The sequence below is a fragment of the Girardinichthys multiradiatus genome, chromosome 4, assembly GCF_021462225.1.
Source record: "Girardinichthys multiradiatus isolate DD_20200921_A chromosome 4, DD_fGirMul_XY1, whole genome shotgun sequence".
Taxonomy (NCBI): Eukaryota; Metazoa; Chordata; class Actinopteri; order Cyprinodontiformes; family Goodeidae; genus Girardinichthys; species Girardinichthys multiradiatus.
In genome coordinates, this window is record NC_061797.1 from 40,711,408 (window position 1) to 40,731,698 (window position 20,291).

General features: G+C 40.2%; 1 protein-coding gene and 1 long non-coding RNA gene across 3 annotated transcripts; one reads left to right on the top strand and one right to left on the bottom strand.

Moving 5' to 3' along the window:
• Nucleotides 1-7,742: 7,742 nt before the first annotated feature.
• Nucleotides 7,743-15,570, bottom strand: LOC124867331. 2 transcript variants are annotated; one of them, XR_007038022.1, is made up of 3 exons: nucleotides 14,769-15,553; nucleotides 8,284-13,975; nucleotides 7,743-8,071 (listed from the first exon to the last, which is right to left on the bottom strand). It is a non-coding gene; the product is annotated as an uncharacterized LOC124867331 (long non-coding RNA). The 2 variants fall into 2 exon arrangements; XR_007038021.1 differs by lacking the exon at nucleotides 7,743-8,071 and having other exon boundaries at nucleotides 12,317-13,975; nucleotides 14,769-15,570.
• Nucleotides 15,571-16,564: 994 nt separating this feature from the next.
• irx5a (iroquois homeobox 5a) lies at nucleotides 16,565-20,062 on the top strand. Its single transcript, XM_047363734.1, has 3 exons — nucleotides 16,565-17,262; nucleotides 18,067-18,472; nucleotides 19,063-20,062. The coding sequence occupies exons 1-3, from the start codon at nucleotides 17,020-17,022 to the stop codon at nucleotides 19,761-19,763; spliced, it is 1,350 nt and encodes a 449-aa protein (XP_047219690.1). The 5' UTR covers nucleotides 16,565-17,019; the 3' UTR covers nucleotides 19,764-20,062.
• Nucleotides 20,063-20,291: the final 229 nt, after the last annotated feature.

Consider the following 20,291-nt stretch of genomic DNA (forward strand, 5'->3'; position numbering starts at 1 on the left):
CCCCACATGGCTTGTACCAAACTACTAATATGAGTGGTAATGGGTGTTCTCATGACTTCTTCACTATTGGTCTCCTGGTGATTGATTTTCTCACCTCAACTGCTGGGGCATATTGTCAGCAAAGACAGATATACAGGTCCTTCTCAAAATATTAGCATATTGTGATAAAGTTCATTATTTTCCATAATGTCATGATGAAAATTTAACATTCATATATTTTAGATTCATTGCACACTAACTGAAATATTTCAGGTCTTTTATTGTCTTAATATGGATGATTTTGGCATACAGCTCATGAAAACCCAAAATTCCTATCTCACAAAATTAGCATATCATTAAAAGGGTCTCTATACGAGCTATGAACCTAATCATCTGAATCAACGAGTTAACTCTAAACACCTGCAAAAGATTCCTGAGGCCTTTAAAACCTGGTTCATCACTCAAAACCCCAATCATGGGTAAGACTGCCGACCTGACTGCTGTCCAGAAGGCCACTATTGACACCCTCAAGCAAGAGGGTAAGACACAGAAAGAAATTTCTGAACGAATAGGCTGTTCCCAGAGTGCTGTATCAAGGCACCTCAGTGGGAAGTCTGTGGGAAGGAAAACGTGTGGCAGAAAACGCTGCACAAGGAGAAGAGGTGACCGGACCCTGAGGAAGATTGTGGAGAAGGGCCGATTCCAGACCTTGGGGGACCTGCGAAAGCAGTGGACTGAGTCTGGAGTAGAAACATCCAGAGCCACCATGCACAGGCGTGTGCAGGAAATGGGCTACAGGTGCCGCATTCCCCAGGTCAAGCCACTTTTGAACCAGAAACAGCGGCAGAAGCGCCTGACCTGGGGTACAGAGAAGCAGCACTGGACTGTTGCTCAGTGGTCCAAAGTACTTTTTTCGGATGAAAGCAAATTCTGCATGTCATTCGGAAATCAAGGTGCCAGAGTCTGGAGGAAGACTGGGGAGAAGGAAATGCCAAAATGCCAGAAGTCCAGTGTCAAGTACCCACAGTCAGTGATGGTCTGGGGTGCCGTGTTAGCTGCTGGTGTTGGTCCACTGTGTTTTATCAAGGGCAGGGTCAATCCAGCTAGCTATCAGGAGATTTTGGAGCACTTAATGCTTCCATCTGCTGAAAAGCTTTATGGAGATGAAGATTTCATTTTTCAGCACGACCTGGCCCCTGCTCACAGTGCCAAAACCACTGGTAAATGGTTTACTGACCATGGTATCACTGTGCTCAATTGGCCTGCCAACTCTCCTGACCTGAACCCCATAGAGAATCTGTGGGATATTGTGAAGAGAACGTTGAGAGACTCAAGACCCAACACTCTGGATGAGCTAAAGGCCGCTATCGAAGCATCCTGGGCCTCCATAAGACCTCAGCAGTGCCACAGGCTGATTGCCTCCATGCCACGCCGCATTGAAGCAGTCATTTCTGCAAAAGGATTCCCGACCAAGTATTGAGTGCATAACTGTACATGATTATTTGAAGGTTGACGTTTTTTGTATTAAAAACACTTTTCTTTTATTGGTCGGATGAAATATGCTAATTTTGTGAGATAGGAATTTTGGGTTTTCTGTCAAAATCATCCGTATTAAGACAATAAAAGACCTGAAATATTTCAGTTAGTGTGCAATGAATCTAAAATATATGAATGTTAAATTTTCATCATGACATTATGGAAAATAATGAACTTTATCACAATATGCTAATATTTTGAGAAGGACCTGTAAGTGCAGTCTCACATTCACCTGCAGAAGATACATTTAGTTCATTGTGTTTTATTTTATTTTCTTCCACTTTTATTTTTAATTACCTTCTTTTTTCCATTCTTTGTTAGTTTATTATGCTATAATTGTCTTTGTTATTTTGCAAGCTTCACCCATAACTTTGGTCTTATATGATTATTGTGTGCTGTCATCTTTTTGGTTCAATCATATGTGGTCTATTATTAGGTCAATAAATGCAATATAAAACATGATGCCTCACTTTCCTCATTTTGCCAATGACAGACACAGCAAGGCAGCCAGACCCATCATACTGTTTGCCTAGGCTGCCAGGACAGGACACAAAAAACGCCCTTACACCAACGTTTGACTTAAATTTACAGCTGTCCACATTCACAAGCAAAATACCTTCTGGAAAAAGGTTTTATATTCTGATGAGAAACAGATTGACCTATTTGGTTTCAGTAACAAGAAGTTTGTTTGGAAGAGTTAAGGTGTAGCTAATGTTACAGCATGCAAATTTAGGCCATCTTTTGTTTTGAAGAAAACATAGAAATGTCTTTCTTCATAGGCTTGAATTGGCTATTTGTTATTATTCAGTGATTGCTTCCTCTGGCGCATTCTTTTCCTTGTCCACATTTTCCTTTTTGCAATGTGTAGTGCTACAAATAAGTGTTACCACCTGTTATTGGCTGTCCAGTCACTACTGGATTAATATCTCTGTCAGACCTCACGTGCTTTTGCAGTAGGAACAAATTGTGGCATTTTCCATGGTACAGTGTGACATGGCTTACTATCAGGATTTTATAATATAGTTCTAGCACAGTGTGACATATTCAAGCTCAGTGAGAGTTTTAAAATTGCAGAGTGTGTACTGGATTTTTAGGGTTTGGTTTCAAACTGTCAAGCAGTGTGGTGGTAGCATCAAGCTGAGGGCCTGCTTTGCTACCAGTGGCATTGGTGCAGTCTAACAGCTAGAGGGATAAAACTTGGACACAATTGGGTGCTCCAACAGGGTAATGAGGCCAAAGGCAAATTAAAACTGACATTAAGCTTCGCATGGAATTTGCTCAAATTGCAGGTCTGTGCTAAGAAACCTAACAGTCTAAATGAGCTCTAATAATTTTGCCAAGAAGAATGGACAAATATCCAGCCAACATTGTACCAGGACCTTGTTGATAGCTACATAAACTGTGTGGTTTCTTTGCAGGTTGCTATGTGATATTTCAGCAAGTAATAGCAAGGGTGTATCTAAATATTTGAGCCTGTTTCTATAATTTTGAACATGTAAGGATATAAGAAAATCTACTGCAAGTTCAAACTTGTGCACCTGATTCTTGTTTTGTTTGTTTGTTTTTTATGATTAAAGTTGTAGGTTGTACAAACATTTGGATTTTTAGTAACACATTGGCTACTAAAAGTCCGACACTGAACATAAAAGTATACTTCTCACAAGCAAAAACAGAACTAGAGCTGTTTGGATGTGGAGTCTGATGCTGGGAAAGAAGCTATAGCCTCAATCAACTAAGTGCAATGGGCAGCTGTTATGTGGTGGATGGAGGGGTGGCATTAACACAGCAAACAGAGTGGCTTTTCTTATGTGTCTGAGAATTAACCCATTTAAAGCAGATGTACAGCAGCTGTACCTGTGTTTGGTAAACTGGGCTAAATGAAAGTGCTTTGGCAGAGCAAACAAATCTGAATGGTCTTTTTGGTTAATTTTATTCTGCATTTGATATGAGAAAACAAGAATGTTAACCTCACTACAAGGTTTTCAAATGTAAAGAAAAATGAAGAACCATTTTACGCATGTAGAAGGTTTTGTTGACTTTTTGTGTTCCAGTTGAAGCTATTCTCATCCAAACTGAACAACAATAAGAAAAAAAGAAACTGCTCTTTCAGGGGCAGTGCAGCATTGAAACTGATGGTTTAGCCCTTGTAGGGTTATTTAAAGTTGGAGCAGAAAGGCAACAACATTTGGGTTCTTCTTTTATGGGCTATCAATAATCTTTTTCTGACACATTATTTGCTGGGCTGGATGAAAATAGGGGACAGCACGGTCTGTGGTTCGCCACAAAGACCTGTGGGAGCTGGCGAGGGCAGTGTGCGTGGGTGAAGCATCCACCCTGGGACTCTGCCAGGATATCTTTCTGACCAGGCGGCCGGAGCACTAAGGACCCGTGACAGCGCTGCATGCAGCCTCTGGGAAAAGCAAACAGAAGCAATTAGACAACACAACAGTCATGACGAGGATGACTTTGGCAGATCAAGCATATTTTGGTTTTGTCGACAACTGTGGACATTTTGGCAAATGACAGTGACTTTCATGACTTCTTGAATAATTTACATCTTTGCAATCTTTTTTTTTCCCTTCAGCTTTTTCTGCAGTAAAAGCTGATATTTATGCACTTGATGGCCTTAAATCTTTCTTTTTCAATTCTCTCCTTTACTGGCATTTCACCCTTGTTGACCATCGCACTGGTGCAAGGAGTTGTACAACCATATTGCTTGTAAATTCATCACAGCTAAGGCTTTTGGGGAAATTAAATAACCCAAGGATTGAGCTACTTTAGAGAGACCAATTAACATATTTGCCTCTAGAGGAAAATATTGCCTGAAGTTGAATGGACGGTAATTTTACGCATGGATTTTTCCATCCTAATTCTCAAAGCTTTGAATAATCCACAGAATTGGTTTTACAGAACAAGGGATTTTAACGTTGTGTGCCGAAGCTGGGGTGGTAGAATTTTTACAACGCTGTTTGTCAAAACAAATGACACAGTTTCTCAGAGGGTTACAAGTACTGTTGTGTTAATTGAACATGATTTTGTGATTCAGTCTGCTGCAATTGTCTGCCATTTTCTTTAACGTGCTAATCCATTTATCTGGGAACAACAGACGCTACAGCGTGTGCGATCATTCTGATTTTTGTCTGCCAGGTACTGATTATATAGGGTTTTTGAAAACACAGATCTGACCTTTGTGTTTAACACAAGATCTACTTTCTCCAATGGTTCCTTGATAGACCTTTTAGATAGCTACAACCTCTTATCTTACATGGAGATGGCTTTATAAATCTTTAAAATAACTAGAGAAGAGTCTTTTCTGAATGTCTGTCAAAATTTCTCAATTTCTTTCTTAATTATCTAAATTTGCTAATTTAAAAATTCAGTAAGCTTATAAAATAACCCAAGATTGGTTTACTTTAACTGTAACTCTGACTTGTTCAATGATTACATACTTGAAACCTTGAATGTGGAAATACGTTTAACCTACAAATTGCATTTTATCTACAAGGAGAGATTGTTTACATTCCTGGTCTCTCACTTGTCTAAAGATGGATGAGGGAAAATGATGGTTGAACAGCTTCTTCTGACAACTTCTTTCCTGGAAGCTGCTGGCTCCCAAAGCAGCTGAATTTTGTCACAACCAAACCTTATTCCTGTTTCTAATTTGATTGCAATACATCTTTTAGTTTGCGTCATGTTTTGCTATGTTCCTTAGATCTTTAATGAGGTTCTTGCAAAGTTTTGTTTCTTCCACATCACCAATGTACTGATTGTCACTCAGGGACTCATTTTAAGAGCATATTTTTCCCCAGGTCACCTGGTTCTGAAACCTAAGTAAGGAACTCCCTAGGAATAAACAGCTGTTATGCCAAGACTTCACCTTTCAGTAGAGCTGAGAGAAGGGATTGTGGGACCTGCGCACCTGGAGCAATCCAGTCAATTCTGTGAGCCAGTTCTGTTTCCTGTACTATCAGGTTTTGGTGTGAAAAGCTGATAGATTAAAGCTGGATCTAAAACCCTGAATTCCTCTCCCCTCTGAAATTGACATCAGGTGTTAGAAACCCTTTCGAGACCCCTTTTGTTAAACTCCTCAGAGACTGATTAACATTTGATAAAAGTATTGATAAAAGACTTTAAGCTGCTAATGTCTCTAACAATAATTTTTAACATTAATTTTTTACTCTGAAAAGTTTCCATCTTTCCCCTGTAAAAGTGTAGTAGGAACAATAAAATAGACGTCTAATAAATATTGATTACTCGTTTCCGGTGGTTTTTCGTATTGAAATGAATTTAATTGGTTTAACTCACTGAAGTGTAATCCTTTTGGTGATGCCAAGTATGTTTTAACCTGAGAAATATACAAAATTTCCTTACTACGATAATTTTTCAATGTAGAAAAAAGCTATTTTTCACAAATGTTTCTATTTTATTTTTATTTTTTGAAAGATTGTGACTGATCACATTGATTTTAATAGAATATAGTTTTTTATTTATTTATCAATGCTTCAGTTATTCAATCCTAAAAATGTTGATCCAAGCTCTTGCGTGAGAGTTATTAACTAGTTATATGTTCCCAACTACCCGCTTTGTACACATATTACATTCAGGTCAATTTCTAGTTCTCAACTTAAAGCACACTTCTAACTTCCAAATTCCTCTGCACAGAATGGAATAGGCCTTAATACTTCTAATTAGTGAAAAACCAGACTTGCTATGACATGTCTAACAATTGCTGAGGTCAGCTGATACCGCCAAACAGCCCAGTCCTTGCATGAAATCAGCTAACCAGACACTGAAACAGTCCCAGAGTCTAGTCTGGTGAGGCTTAACATGAACTCCATTTTTGATGTCACCTCTAGGCCCAAACCAAAAGGGACTTCCAAAAAAATTGTCTTTATATCCCCAATGTGTTGGCTGACATCCACTTCTACAGATCATTAAGGCTCCACAGCTTCTCCCTTGGTAGCCTCAAACACACAAGTAGAGTCATTAAAGGCAATATGTAATTAAAGTTGGAATAAACAAAGGCTCTCCTCCTGGTCTTTTTATTTCTCCCTCAAACCACGTGTGCATTGCTCTTTCACGCATATTCGCACACGCTTTCTCTTTCTCTCTCGATTTATTTTTGCTCTTTTTCCTCCTCTTAGACTGAGCATTTGACACACACTTCTGAGAAGAAACTCTCATTGGTTAGTGTGATGGTGGTGGGCATGGACGAAGGCCCTCAGCCTAATTAGAAAACTAAATACTCTGAGTAATGCCTAACCCCTGGGAATGCAACTGCCATATCTCTTACACATGTGATGTGGAAGGACCCAGAGTGCCACTGGGGTGTTTCACTGAAATATCCTGTGCTGTTCCCATTTGCACAGCTGTCCACACAGACTCATGCACTTAAGACAGCCTTGCTTTCATAGTTAAAATAGAAATTTGTGTCCTAAATGCTGCAACACAGCTAATGCTAAATATTTAATTCCCGCGGGTGCTAATTATGGGTGAGTACTGGCAACACGGATTCCCTTTTTTTCACTCCACATAACAACTGTAAAAGCAATTTAAGCATTTTTCAATTAATTAAACACATAGTCTTCCAGTAACCTCTTGTCATTTTGCCCTCCAGGACCATAGCTAATTTGTGTAGAATAGAGACTGGAGAGGGGAAAGGAGTTAGGGGGGTGGGTGCTGTTTTCATCTTTGCAAAATGCTCCTACAAAGGAATTAAAAAGAGGAAGACACACCATTTTCACTAGCATTAAAAAAATCACTCTCTATTATTCTTTTTCAAAAAGGCCATATATTGTAAGTGCAGTTTTAAATGTTATGAACCTACGTATCAGATGATTGTAACCACGAGCAGGCAGACCCCATTATGTTATCAAAGAAGTGTGAGATAGACTGGCCATGAAGCTAATCCCTGATGTATTTTTAGTCACAACTGACTGATGAAGTGAAATTACTACATCAGAGATAAAATGGGGGCTCTCTGAAAAGCCTTTATAAGATCAACCCGCGACCAAGATAGCTCTTTAAGAGGCTGCAAGTCAAAATCAACTTGTACAGCAGTGCTGGCTTATACCACAACACAGGAATGATAACATGTAGAGAAATAAAAATAAAGAAACAGCATACATATATAAGCATAATTTCTCATTTAAAAATGCAGTATGTTTCATTTATTTGTTACTCAATAAGTGAAAACATATTTAAAGATGCAACAAATTACAGAAAACTGTATTCAGGTGATAAAGAGCATCCTTTTTCTTTATAAATTAAAACCCATACATATTGTTCTGACTATTTTATTCATTTGGGTGGTGTATTCATGTGCCTGTGTGTGTTAGCGGGGTTATAAGGCGGGGCAGCGGTTTGCCCATCCTCTTATAAAGGCCCCCTGTCATTGCAAGACATCAGAAGCAGGCTGTGAAATCCACCTAATAGTCATTATGGGGATGCCAGCCTCTGCACATGCACTACTTGCTTGCCAAGGCGTCCCTGCTCCGGCTTCATATTTGCATTGTGTCATCTTATCAGCATTCACCCAGAGAGAGGACAGATCACACTGCAGAATGACAGCCGCATCAATAATATCAATAAATAAGGCAGAGGCAGGGAGAAATGTGTCTGTCAAGAAGCACAAAGAAATTATGCAATGCCACAAAAAAGCACAGCCTTGTGCCATTTAAACATAGCAAGAAAAATAATACTTTTCTCCCGATATAAAATTTATGTCCTGGGACGTTGGTTGGCCCTAGCTTCCATGCCCCCTCCTACCATTCGGAGCAGCCAAGAAGGGTGAACTCTTAGAACACTGCGTGCTCAGTCACTTCTGGGCCCTCGCAGTCAATAAGGCTATTTCTGATCTCCGGATGGCTAGGGTTTCAAAGCCCATTTAAACGGGCTCCTACACAGCCGGAAGCAGCAACCTCGGGCCCTCTCCGTCTTTCTCCCTTTCTCCTTCCTCCGCTACAGTTCCTTGAAATACTGAGAGGGAGACTTAGCTTGCCTTTTCCTTTAGTGAAGGGAAAATGGGGTTGGGGGGGTGAATGTGCGGAGGGGGCACAAGCCTTCCACATGCATGGCGGTGAGGAAAGACAGGGTCAGGGCTCCCGGTGCTAAGCTGTGAAAGGCAAACGTTTGGCAGAGTAATTACACGCCGCACTGCTCTGGGAGTGATTAGTGATAGTTGTCTGTTCAAAGTGTTTGGAGCTCACAGCCTTTATGGGCTACGCTTGCCTTACCTCTGCTTAATGTTTAGATTGGATTTGCATCAGGAAGAGAGTTGCATGTGTCAACATAAACAGTATGCCTGAAAAGCTCACCAAGTGCACACTTTAACATTTTTCACTGGTGCAAAATATATCTATTTATCAAGCAGGAATCCGTACATTATTATGGTGTGTCTTCAACACTTCATCCTTGTTATCTGTGTTTTAACTGATGACATTACACTACAGTTCCAGAATTGTGGGAAAGTTTAAAACAGGATTAAGCTATAAAACAATATCCCAAACTCTGCAAATCTCAGAGAGAACTACTCAATCCATCATTCAAAAATGGAAATAGTACGGCATAACGTCATGCATACCAAGACATGGCCATCCATCTAAATTGAAATGTCTGGCAAGGAAAGCAACAAAAGTAATTGGTTTCATTGGATGAGCAACGTAGATAAATAGCTCAGGTGGGATAATTCATTGGCAAGAAAGCTATTGGTTGTATGATCCAAAATACAGGCACTAACAAAGAATGGGAAGAAGAAAACCATTGTGGAAAGAAAGCCATATGAAGTAAGGTAGAGGACACAGGATCCTTTTGATAGAAGGTGCTTTGATCTAATGTTATTATTTTTTGGCCTACACACAACTCCATGTGTTTAACAAAACTAACAATGCACATTACCCTAAACATGCTCCCCACTACAAAACCTAGTGGTGGAGGGATCATCCTGTGGGGTGCTATCCTTTACCTAGGACAGTGAAGTTATTTAGAGTTGGCAGGAAGATGGATGGGGCTAAATACATAATAATTCTTCAAGAAAATCTCTTAGATGTTCCAAAAGACTTGAGACGGGGGCAACATTCAGTTTACGGTCAGACCGTTCAACAAAGGGCTGACTCAGCAATTAAACACAAAGGCATGCAACAATGTTTTTTTTTTTCATTATTTGTAAAGCAGTTTGAAAATTATATATCATTTGTCTTATACTTTGCAACAATGTGCTAATTTGTATTGATCTATCACATAGAATCCCAATTAAATAAACTGAGCAAGACATTCAGTTGTAAATCATCCCCTGAAACAGAGTGTTGGTGTAATTTGACACACAGAATGTTGCAGTATTAGGGAAGTATTGGTAAGCAGTTAATTGCAGTCATAATGTAATTTTTTTTGTTTAATTTGGACTAATCTAACTACATCTTGTTATTACCTTTTCAAATCTATAGGGTTCTGCCCCGCCAACAAAATATTATCTAACCTATGAAATCCCGGGATACACCTGAGAAAGACATTAATCCTGCTGAAATCCTTTAGGCCTAACAAATATCTGAACAAATCAGAACTGCATGTATCTAACGGATGATAGGCATCATATTTCAACACCCTCTCACCCTAATCCCAACACAGTTGGACTAACTGATGCAGGCTGATTGGTGGGTGGCAAAGCAGAGCAGAAACAAACACAGCCATGGACAGCAAAGGAAATTCCTCGGGGACTTTCTGGGATTCGCAAAATGGTAAGTCAGTACCTGCAGTACAATCCCTTCCAAATCTGCACCAGGTGTCAGGCATTAAGGGGAGCATCTCCGCTTTGGATTTCCACGTCTGGCTCAATCACCCAGGGCAGTGTGTCAGATGTTGGACAAAATGTAAGAAGACAACAGAGAAGATTTCTGACAGGTAAAACAGAGGATCCTGTACCTTGTCTGATAAAAGAATGTGGGGGATAATTGAATTATTTTAACTGATTCGCAGGACTGACATTTATATAATAAATCATGTGTGAAAGTACTCTCATGAGAATACAGAATAACGTAAAGACTGCAGAGAGAAAAAAATATTAAATATTGGCAGCAGAACTGAAGAGTTTGGCTTTTAATGAGTTAGATTTAGAAATACAATTAAACTCAATCCCATGGAGGGTTTCAGTTAACTACAAAGAGAAGTGAGACCAGACAATTCCCTGTGTAATAATACAAAGCAAGAGGGTACCCTACGGAATGAGGAGCTTGGTATTAATATTATATACTCAATCATGAAGACAAAGTCTAAATTGCACTAATGCTAGCTTCTCAGCTTCAAGGAATTAAGCATTTTCCAAGTGCAGTTGTCTTAAAAAAAAAAAGAAAATATGACAGCCACAAGGACACAAAGCAATGTTGGCATTGTTGTTGCCGCAGATTATACATGACACTCTAAATCACTGGGATTGATTGTGAGATGTTTAAATGTATCAGAGGCATTGGGGAAGAAACTTAATACCCCAGTGCTGGGATATGGAGAATGCGACCGGGCACGTGCAGAATGCAGAGTGGCGGTGAGGAAAGCAGCAATCTCCATTTCTAATGCCAGGGATGTTTCCTATTCCGTGTTTATGAAACATGGCTACCGGGACTACAAAGGTAAGGTGATACAGCATCAAAGCCTGCCCTGACAAAAAAAAAAAAAAAATGCTGCAGTGGAATGCACTACAGAACATAATACTCCACCTCCTCCTTCTCCTCCTCTCTCCTAAGCAGTCTCATTTGATTACAGTGTAGCAGGCCTAAAATCAACTCCTTAATCCCAGTTCTCACTGCCCACTGGTGTTGTGACTTGGAGGTAGAGCAAAAGTTGGCAAAGCAACATGGGGGACGGAGAGTTGTAGAGCTAAAGTTGTGTTGTGGAGGAGAAGCTCTCATTCAGAGAACAAAGAAACACGGTTAGCTGGTGAGGTGAAGTTTTCACGGCAGGAGCTGAAAGTCGCTGTTGTCCTCAGTGTGGTGACTCAGGCGGAGACAGCATGTCTGATGATGGTGGAGGCAGTGTATCGTTTACAGGCTCCTTTAGCAAAAGCCGTCTTTGCATGTCCGTCTCCAGCCACAGATTTTGCACTCTACTTAAGGCAACAAGAGTCAGGCTCAGCATTTCAAGCCTATTAAAAGATACTTTTAATTATGCCCCACTCTCCCGGGATCACTTCTTCCGTGACCGCTGGATTTCTTTGGCATGTGCACTTAGGAATGGCACAACCAGGAGCACGTGTTGTTTTCTTCTTCCAATTAAAGGGCATGTTGACAGATTAGGGCTGCTTCTGGTTTGTGCTCCAGTAACGCATTTAGGAAAGATGATGAACACTGGGGAGTTAGGGTGGAAGGGGGTGTAGGTAGGGCCAAGGTGGGTGGGTTGGATTGGCACTGTGTTGGGGAAGAGACCAAATGAGAGAAACAACATGCACATGAACCCTGAGGGATTAATGTGTTTACATTACCTGGGCTGTGATCTATCACCAACCTCGTCAACTTCTATTATGCATCACATACATAAGCAAGGAACAGACCTTAGAGCCCCTGCAACTCACTCATACTATTTCAATTGGATTAAGTCAGAGCAAATATCTGGGACACTGCTCCCACACTGTGGTTTCAGCATTTTGGCAGTCATTGGATTTGCACATTGTATCACCTTACATTTTGTGAAGGCACAGACTTCCACAGACAGGTAGTCTGGGATTACCTTACGGCACCTCCAGAACATACTCTAGTTCTCGTTAGACTAACGTAAGAAATTAAACTGAAACAAACAAGTACTACCAGTGAGAGGGAGATAATTATATATATTTTTTAATAAATTAGAATATAAAAAATGTGTATTTATCTTAGTAATTACATTCTGAAGGGAAATTTTATAGATTATATAGATTAATTAAATAGAAATTGACACATTTTAAACAATTCTGGTTATTGAAATGATCAGAAAACTATTATTACACAATAAAGAAAATGTCATAAATGTTCTGTTATAGCTATATTATGGCACAAAATAATCATGGGGATAATTGCTAACTTAGCAGAATTTTATTCATAATGCACTTTTCATTAAGAGGAAACTCAGAGTGCTACGATGAAAACACAAGAAAACAAAAAAAAAAAACACTAGAGTAAATTAAAAATTTAGCAGGTAAAAGCTTTCCTAAATAAGTCTTCCGGACATTCCCTGACATCTTCAATGAGGAACTTAATCTACAACAGGCCATTGTTAAGTAGGACAGTTGTTCACAAATAGCTGTATCCATGCATAATAATGGAAAGTTGAGTGGAAGACAAAAGTGTGACAGAAAAAGGTGGACATGCAACAGCTATAACCTCAGCCTTGAAAGAATTGTGAAGCAAAGCCCAGACATTTTATTGGACTTTGGAGGTCTAATTTTCTGAGAAACTGAATTTTAGGTTTGTATGAGCTGGAAGCTATAATCAGCAAAACAAACAGAAATAATGACTTGAAATGTATCCCTCTGTAGGTTATGAATCTATGTGATTTTCACTTTTTGAAATGACTGAAATAAATGTACTATTAAAGATATACAAATCTTTTGACATGCCCCTTTATTAGAGACTTTCTTTCAAGCATTTGACATTGCTGTTAAAATACCTAAAGTCTGAAGGAGGGGTCACTGCCTGAGCCCATATTCACACTCAGACATCATTATTTTCAATCAATATTCATTTACTCACTGAGTCTATTGACTGATTTCTAAAGTAATACTTCAGGTCATCCATCTTGTGATGGAAAAGTGTGAATTATCCCATTTATAGCTTTACCACTATGAGGTAAGTCTTGATATGCCCCACAGATACAGGGCTAAATAAATATTTTTAATAAAACACCAAAAAAAGAAATCAATGTGTGCTTCCTGTGATCCTTCTCAGGTGAATCAATCATCATCTGCTCCGCTGGCAGTGTACTGCTGGAGGATGGTGCTGCAGCTAAAGACAGGAAGAGAGAGAGACAGCGAGAGGTGTGCAATCTTTGTCTGATACCTCTCATTTTGGAATCACTTCTCATAATGGGGTCATCATTTCATCACTTAGCCAATCCAAAGGTCTGCCATTCTCCCTGACTGGGAGATTGTGGGCAGTGAGGGTGGGATGTGCACAAGTAGAGACACCCCATCAGAAGAAAACACACACTCGTTCTCACACAATACATCTTCATTTAAGTCAGAATTAAAGAGAAAACAGACATGCCACCCTTAAAAATCATATCAGCACAGGGTTCGTGTTCATTTGTTTGTTTGTTTTTTTTGTCTGTTCAAAACAACTATAAATTTTTTAAAGACATTCACAAAATGAAGGAGCAGATAATTATTAACAATTAACAAGTCAAATAAATGGAGGTGGACACAAACTGTTTGTATACAGTGTTTGGAGCTTGAAGGAGTATGTTTCATTGCTGGGTGACTTGAGAAAATGTCCACATCAGGGATCTGAATGAAATTCAAACAAGAAACAATCAGTCAACATTGTTTGAAAAATTACAAGTTACATTTTTGTTAGGAAACAAAAAGAAAAAAAATACATTTTTAAACAAAAAAAAAAATGCATCTAAACAGTCAAAGGTGCTGCATAATGTATATTTGTTTAATCATTTAATAACCCTTGAAAAAAAAATGCAAGGTCAAAAATAAATTACATCCATTATTTGCCGCAGATCTCCCCAAAGCATTTGGAGCGAAAACTGTTTTGAATTTCAATTGGTTTCCAAGTGGCAAAAGCCCTCAGCTAATACATCAAAGAAAAATTGGTGTCAACTAATCGGTTTAGGACACAGATTTAGAATGGTTAAAAATCCCATGAATACTTCAAGCATTTTTTTTTCTTTTTCCTGTACACCACTAAAGACTTTGGGGCGGAGCGCAACTGACCTTGCGCGCTCCAGAAACCTGTCCGCCACTCGACATTGACTGACTGTTTAACTTCATCCAGCCGCGCAATTAGTCCACCACAATGCATAATGTTGTGTAATAATAGTCTCTATATCCAATTAAGATTACATTTGCTCCCTCTGGCATTTTAAGTGGCATGCACATCTTTCATTCGTTTCTCCCAAGTCAGTTTTCATGCGTCACAGGAAAAAAAAAAAAACGCGATGGAATTATTTGAAGGGAAAGTAGAGATGGCGAAAAAGTAAAAAAAAAAAAATGAAATAAATAAAACTAAATATAAAAACCTGAGATGACATCCCTTTCCCGCATTAGAAAAAAGGAATACGCTACTTACCTCCTTCTTTATCTGCGCGATATTGAGAGGCGGTAGCAACCGCTCCTATTAAGGCTGCGTGATCTTCAAATTATGGCTTCTACTTCAAAGAGGAGACTCTGAAACAAAACGCAACAATGAGGAAACATGACACACTCTCTCCAGCTCTTATAACAAACATATAATAAGCACAATATTGTAAAAAATATTAAATGCTAATGACAAATACAGCTTCTACTAATAAAGAAATTTGCTGTTTTTTTACTAATTAGGTTGTATTTCATATAACATCAAATATTTAAAAAGAAGACACTCTTTCAAAGTCTCCTAACAGAAAGTTCCAATATTTAGTTGACTCTCTAGACAGGTCTCATAATATCAGTTTCATCTGATCAGGCTGTGTCGTAGAGGCCGCTTTGTGCATCCATCCTTCTTCTCTCTCCTTTTTCTCCTCTCCTCTCCTCTCCTCTCTGTGACTCTCCTGTCTAAAGTCTGAGTGTGCTCGCTCTGTGTAACGCCGTCATCACTCTTTGCTCTCTGGAGGGGTTTCAGAGCGTAAGAAACACGTGACGGAGTGTGTGCACACACTCTTTAGCAGCGCCTACAGCGATCCCTTTCGGCTTATCTGAGACTTGAACTCCAGTCCGTCAACAAACAATTTAACCATTTTTAATTATGCTTAAAAACCAAACCACCTTTAATATAAAAATTGTATTATTATTATTATTTTATTTTATATTATTATTATTATTATTATAGCTTAATATTATATTTAACTGGGAATAAATAGTATATAATACAAATAAATACAAATAAAATAAATCTGTTGTATTCTATTTTTTGCTAACCTGCATTTCAGAATAGAAATGTATCTGGTGAGATCAAATGAGATTACACCCACTAGTCCAGGTGGATTTGGTGTAGTTGGGACTAATCTGCCCCGGCTTCAGGGTTTACGACTTTCCGAGAGCGCGTATGCGGCTGGTTTATTCAAAGATCCATTAAAAAAACTATTAAGTCTCCGTCTCAGTTAAATCTGTTGAAGTTCATTTTTTTTAGTACTGGCTATGAAAGTCACTCTTCTAAAAAAAAAACAGCAAAGTAGACAAAACAATGATGGGGATTTGTATTCCTAAATTTACAGAAAAGCTGTTCAGGAGGACAGAAGTTGTTTTGTTCGGTCTCAGCTTGCGCCATCTTACTCTTCCTTTTCTTTTTCTTTTTTCTTTTTTGAAACGCAACCCCTCAGCTGGCGTTTAAGAGAGCCGACGTGCACAATTGCAATAATCCATTTGAACCCCCCCGACCACCCCCCCCACCCGATCCCACCACCAACAACTCCCTCCATAGACGCGGATGTTAACACAATGCGCGCAGAGATCGAACAGCATCTGTCTGCTCGTTTAGCGCACGAAATATGAAGGGAAAAGACGCGTTTTCCTTTTCTTATCGCACAAAAAAAGATATTGCAGCGATGCGCCGTTTTCGTTCCTGGCGGAGTCGTGGAAGCCCACATCTCCTGCATGCAACAGTCGATTAGTTATTGATCAAGTGTGAAAGTAAGGACTTCAAATTTGTGAGAAAAGGGGAGAAAAGTTGGGAGCTGATAGACTCGCATGGCGTCGCCGTCCAAAGGGGGGCTGCCAGGCGTACTTGAGGCTCACTGCAACGAGCCTTGTTAAAAAAGGGGAAAAATAGAGAAATTGAAAATGAGAAGGCTTGTTAGTTAACGCGTGAGAAGGGAGGGGGTGAGGAAGATAGAGAAAGGGAAAGAAAGAGAGAGAGAGAGTATGGGTTTGGATAGGGGTTGTGGTTACCCAGCATAAGCTTGCCTTTCCCTTCGGTGACTACACCCCAAGAGGAGGAGCGTGCTGCGCAGCGTAGTAGGCGTCAGGATCCTCAATTTCCAACTTAGCATCTTGGCAGGACGTTTTCCCATGCAAAGCCCCCCGTCCGACGGGCAAAAAAATAAATAAAACTTCTGCACAGACATGAGAGCCATGGTGCAATTCAGATAAAGCAGCAGCAGAGTGAGAACCCCTCCGACGGACAGAGCCTGGCTGGCTGGCAGCGACCAAACATAATCCGCCTCTTTTTTTATTTCGGTTGTTCACTTTTTTGCTTTCTGCGTTGTCATCTTCAAGAAGGGGACAGACAGCGGGTTCTGCACACACATAGCTCATATGCGCTCCGACAGCAGCGCATGAGAAGAAACAAAAAAGCGGGAGAAAGTGCGCAAGTTTAAGTGACTTCACACTCTCTGGGCTCCAGCATGGCGTATCCTCAGGGCTACTTGTACCAGCCGTCCGCCTCTTTAGCCCTGTATTCCTGCCCTGCATACAGCACCAGCGTCATATCAGGACCCAGAACCGAGGAACTTGGGAGATCCTCCTCGGGATCGGCGTTTGCGCCCTATGCCGGATCTACCGCGTTCACCAGCGCCTCGCCGGGCTACAACTCCCACTTACCGTACAGTGCGGACGCGGCGGCGGCTGCCACTTTCACCTCATACGTGGTGAGTAAATGGTGATTATTGATTCAGAGAGGACGCAGAAAGCGAAGGGATTATAAAAGTATTATGGTTATGCTTAATCGAATGGGGAAGAAGCGGCTGTGCTGTTAAAGAAAAGTAGAAGAAAAGTAAAGAAAATAAAACATATTGAGCAGTTTGCATGCCCTCAAGTATATATATATTTTTTTTTTCTTTCTTTTTTTTTTTTTTAAGGAGAAACACTTCATTAAATTCCTTGTCCATAGCAGACTGCAGAAGCGCCGTGTGATGGAAGCTTATGGGTCACTCTGTTTCCCGTAAGCTTATTAACTGTGTCAGCTGCACAACTTAGCCCCAGCAACAATGAAAATTATATTTGGCATTTTACTTTTAGTTTGATTTCCCATTTATTCTGTAAGATAAATTCTCAGACTGGCTTCAAGGGTATACAAATGAGGAAAGACAGAGGAAAAAAGGCCACACAAAACAGTATTATAAAAATATCACAAATAAAATCACTGTATTATGGTTGCGAATAAAACATTTTAATAGGTGTAACACATATTACACAGTTACATGTTGTGACAAAATAGCAAGAAAATAAATTGTCAGACTTTATTTAAAACATGACAGTTCCGCACAACTCTACAAACGTTAATTTTGCTGAATTTGTACTTTTGTATGCGTCCGCATGCGTGTTTATTTTACAGTGCACGCCCATGTGAGTGTATTCTTACTTTCGAGATGTTTTTGCAACTGTTTAGAAAAAAAAAAAATCAAGTTTTAAAATATTTATGTATTTACCTATTATTATCAATTTTGTTCCAGAGTTCCCCCTATGATCACACAACGGGAATGGCCGGTTCTATAGGATACCACCCTTACGCGGCGCCCCTGGGCACCTACCCTTACGGTGACCCCGCATACCGCAAGAACGCCACGCGGGACGCCACTGCCACCCTCAAGGCCTGGCTCAACGAGCACAGAAAAAACCCGTATCCGACTAAAGGGGAGAAGATCATGCTGGCCATCATCACTAAAATGACACTAACGCAGGTGTCCACCTGGTTTGCTAACGCCAGGAGGAGGCTAAAGAAGGAGAACAAGATGACCTGGACCCCGCGGAACCGGAGCGAGGACGAGGAGGAGGACGAGAACATCGACTTGGAGAAAAACGACGACGACGAACCAAACAAGCCCCTCGACAAGGGAGACTCAACAGACACGGAGGCAGGTCAGTGTTGCAGGAAAAAAAGGGCAAAAAAAAAAATCATAAATTTTTCATCGCAGTCGTTTCCACTCAGGGCGCACAATTGATTGCTGGTTAATGGTGGTATATAATTTATAATGAGACAATTGCTTTAAATAATAATCACCTTGAACTACTCTCGTTTGACTTTTCATGCGCTGAAATTGCTGGTGACGCACAGTGTTTAGCAGTCAATTTATCTTTAACGGCATAATAACGATGCAAATGCTGAAATGGGCTGGGAATTCAAGTGAAAATGGTTTTACCCTGATTATTTCTAATGAACCCTATTATGATTCTAATGGATAATATAAATGTGTATATTAGAAAAAAACGCATTGTAATGTTGATAATCTTTAAATTTGTAATTATGAGGCAGTCCTTAGACTAGTACCCTTATTTATTAGGGAATTTATAAGCGCATTTAAACGAATGTAACTATGATTAAGTTTGAGATTTTAGTACAGATTAGCAGGTTCTTGCCTTATGATCACCTAAAACACACTTTTAAGGTCTATCAGCACATGTGGGTTACACTTATTTGGCAGTAATACCATTCTTCATTTGCTCTCTAGATCACAAACTACTGAACCCGGGGGACCTGGGCTGTGACAGGTTTAAAGAAGAGAGCCATGGCAAAGAAACAGACCCCCTCCTGAGCGATTCGGAATTAAAAGAGCAGGAGGAGCGGACTACAGAGCTGCTGCCGGATTCCGCAAAGCCAACCACCTCATCTCCACCGTCGATGCCCCGGGGGAGCCAGGCCTGCGCGCCGCAAGACAAGCCGTCAGATTTGAGCATCCCACAGAACACGGTGACCAGCAACGTGACCTCTGTTATCCATTCGCCTCCCTCAGCCCCCAAACCCAAACTCTGGTCTTTGGCGGAAATCGCTACGTCCTCAGACAGGTGTAAGGGCAGCGGTGAGGCGTGCCCCGGTTTGGGTCAGAGCAACGTGCTGGGCACCAACGCATCTCCTTCCCGTTCCTCCCCTCAGTGTCCGCTCCCCAACAGCACGGTCCTGTCCAGGCCCCTGTACTACACCTCCCCTTTCTACCCCGGCTACACGAACTATGGCGGCAGTTTTGGACACCTCCACAGTAACCACGGCTCGATGACAACGGGCTCCACGGCACATTTCAATGGATTAAACCAGACTGTGTTAAATAGAGCAGAGGCCTTGGTAAGGGAAAGCCAGAAAGTCAGAGGCCAAACACAGGTAGATCTTTGTAAAGAATCCCCTTATGAACTAAAGAAAGGTATGTCAAATATTTAATACCTGAATATTTTCCACTTCACCGCGGACTTTTATTTATTTTTTGTGGTTGCATTAAAAAAAAAGAGAGCAAGAATGATGAAGCAAATTCTGAGAATATCGTTATTTTCTGAGTAAATGCTTATCTTCAAAAAATTTTAGTTTCTGAATGGTTAATCCTAAAAAAATGTAACAAAAATGGTCTTAATCGCTGCAGCCGCCTATTTGTACGAAAGACTAACATGTATATTTAATGTAGCTTTTTGTATTTAAAATGGACAACACGCTATCTTTGAAGTAAATTATGGAGAAAAAAACTACACGCTTGTGCAGAGGTTATTTGGGTGAGCAGCTGATTTTGCTTGATGTGTTCAAAGTGCTTTGAGGCCAGATATTATGTGCGAGGTTTCACCTGCATTTTACACGATGACAGATGGTTTAAAGGCAATTGATCTCACAAAACACATGCAGGTTTTGGGTTTACAAATTCTTTGGAGTTTTTTTTTTTTTTTTTATTAATTTGATTTCTCAAATTCTCTATCCTGCGTT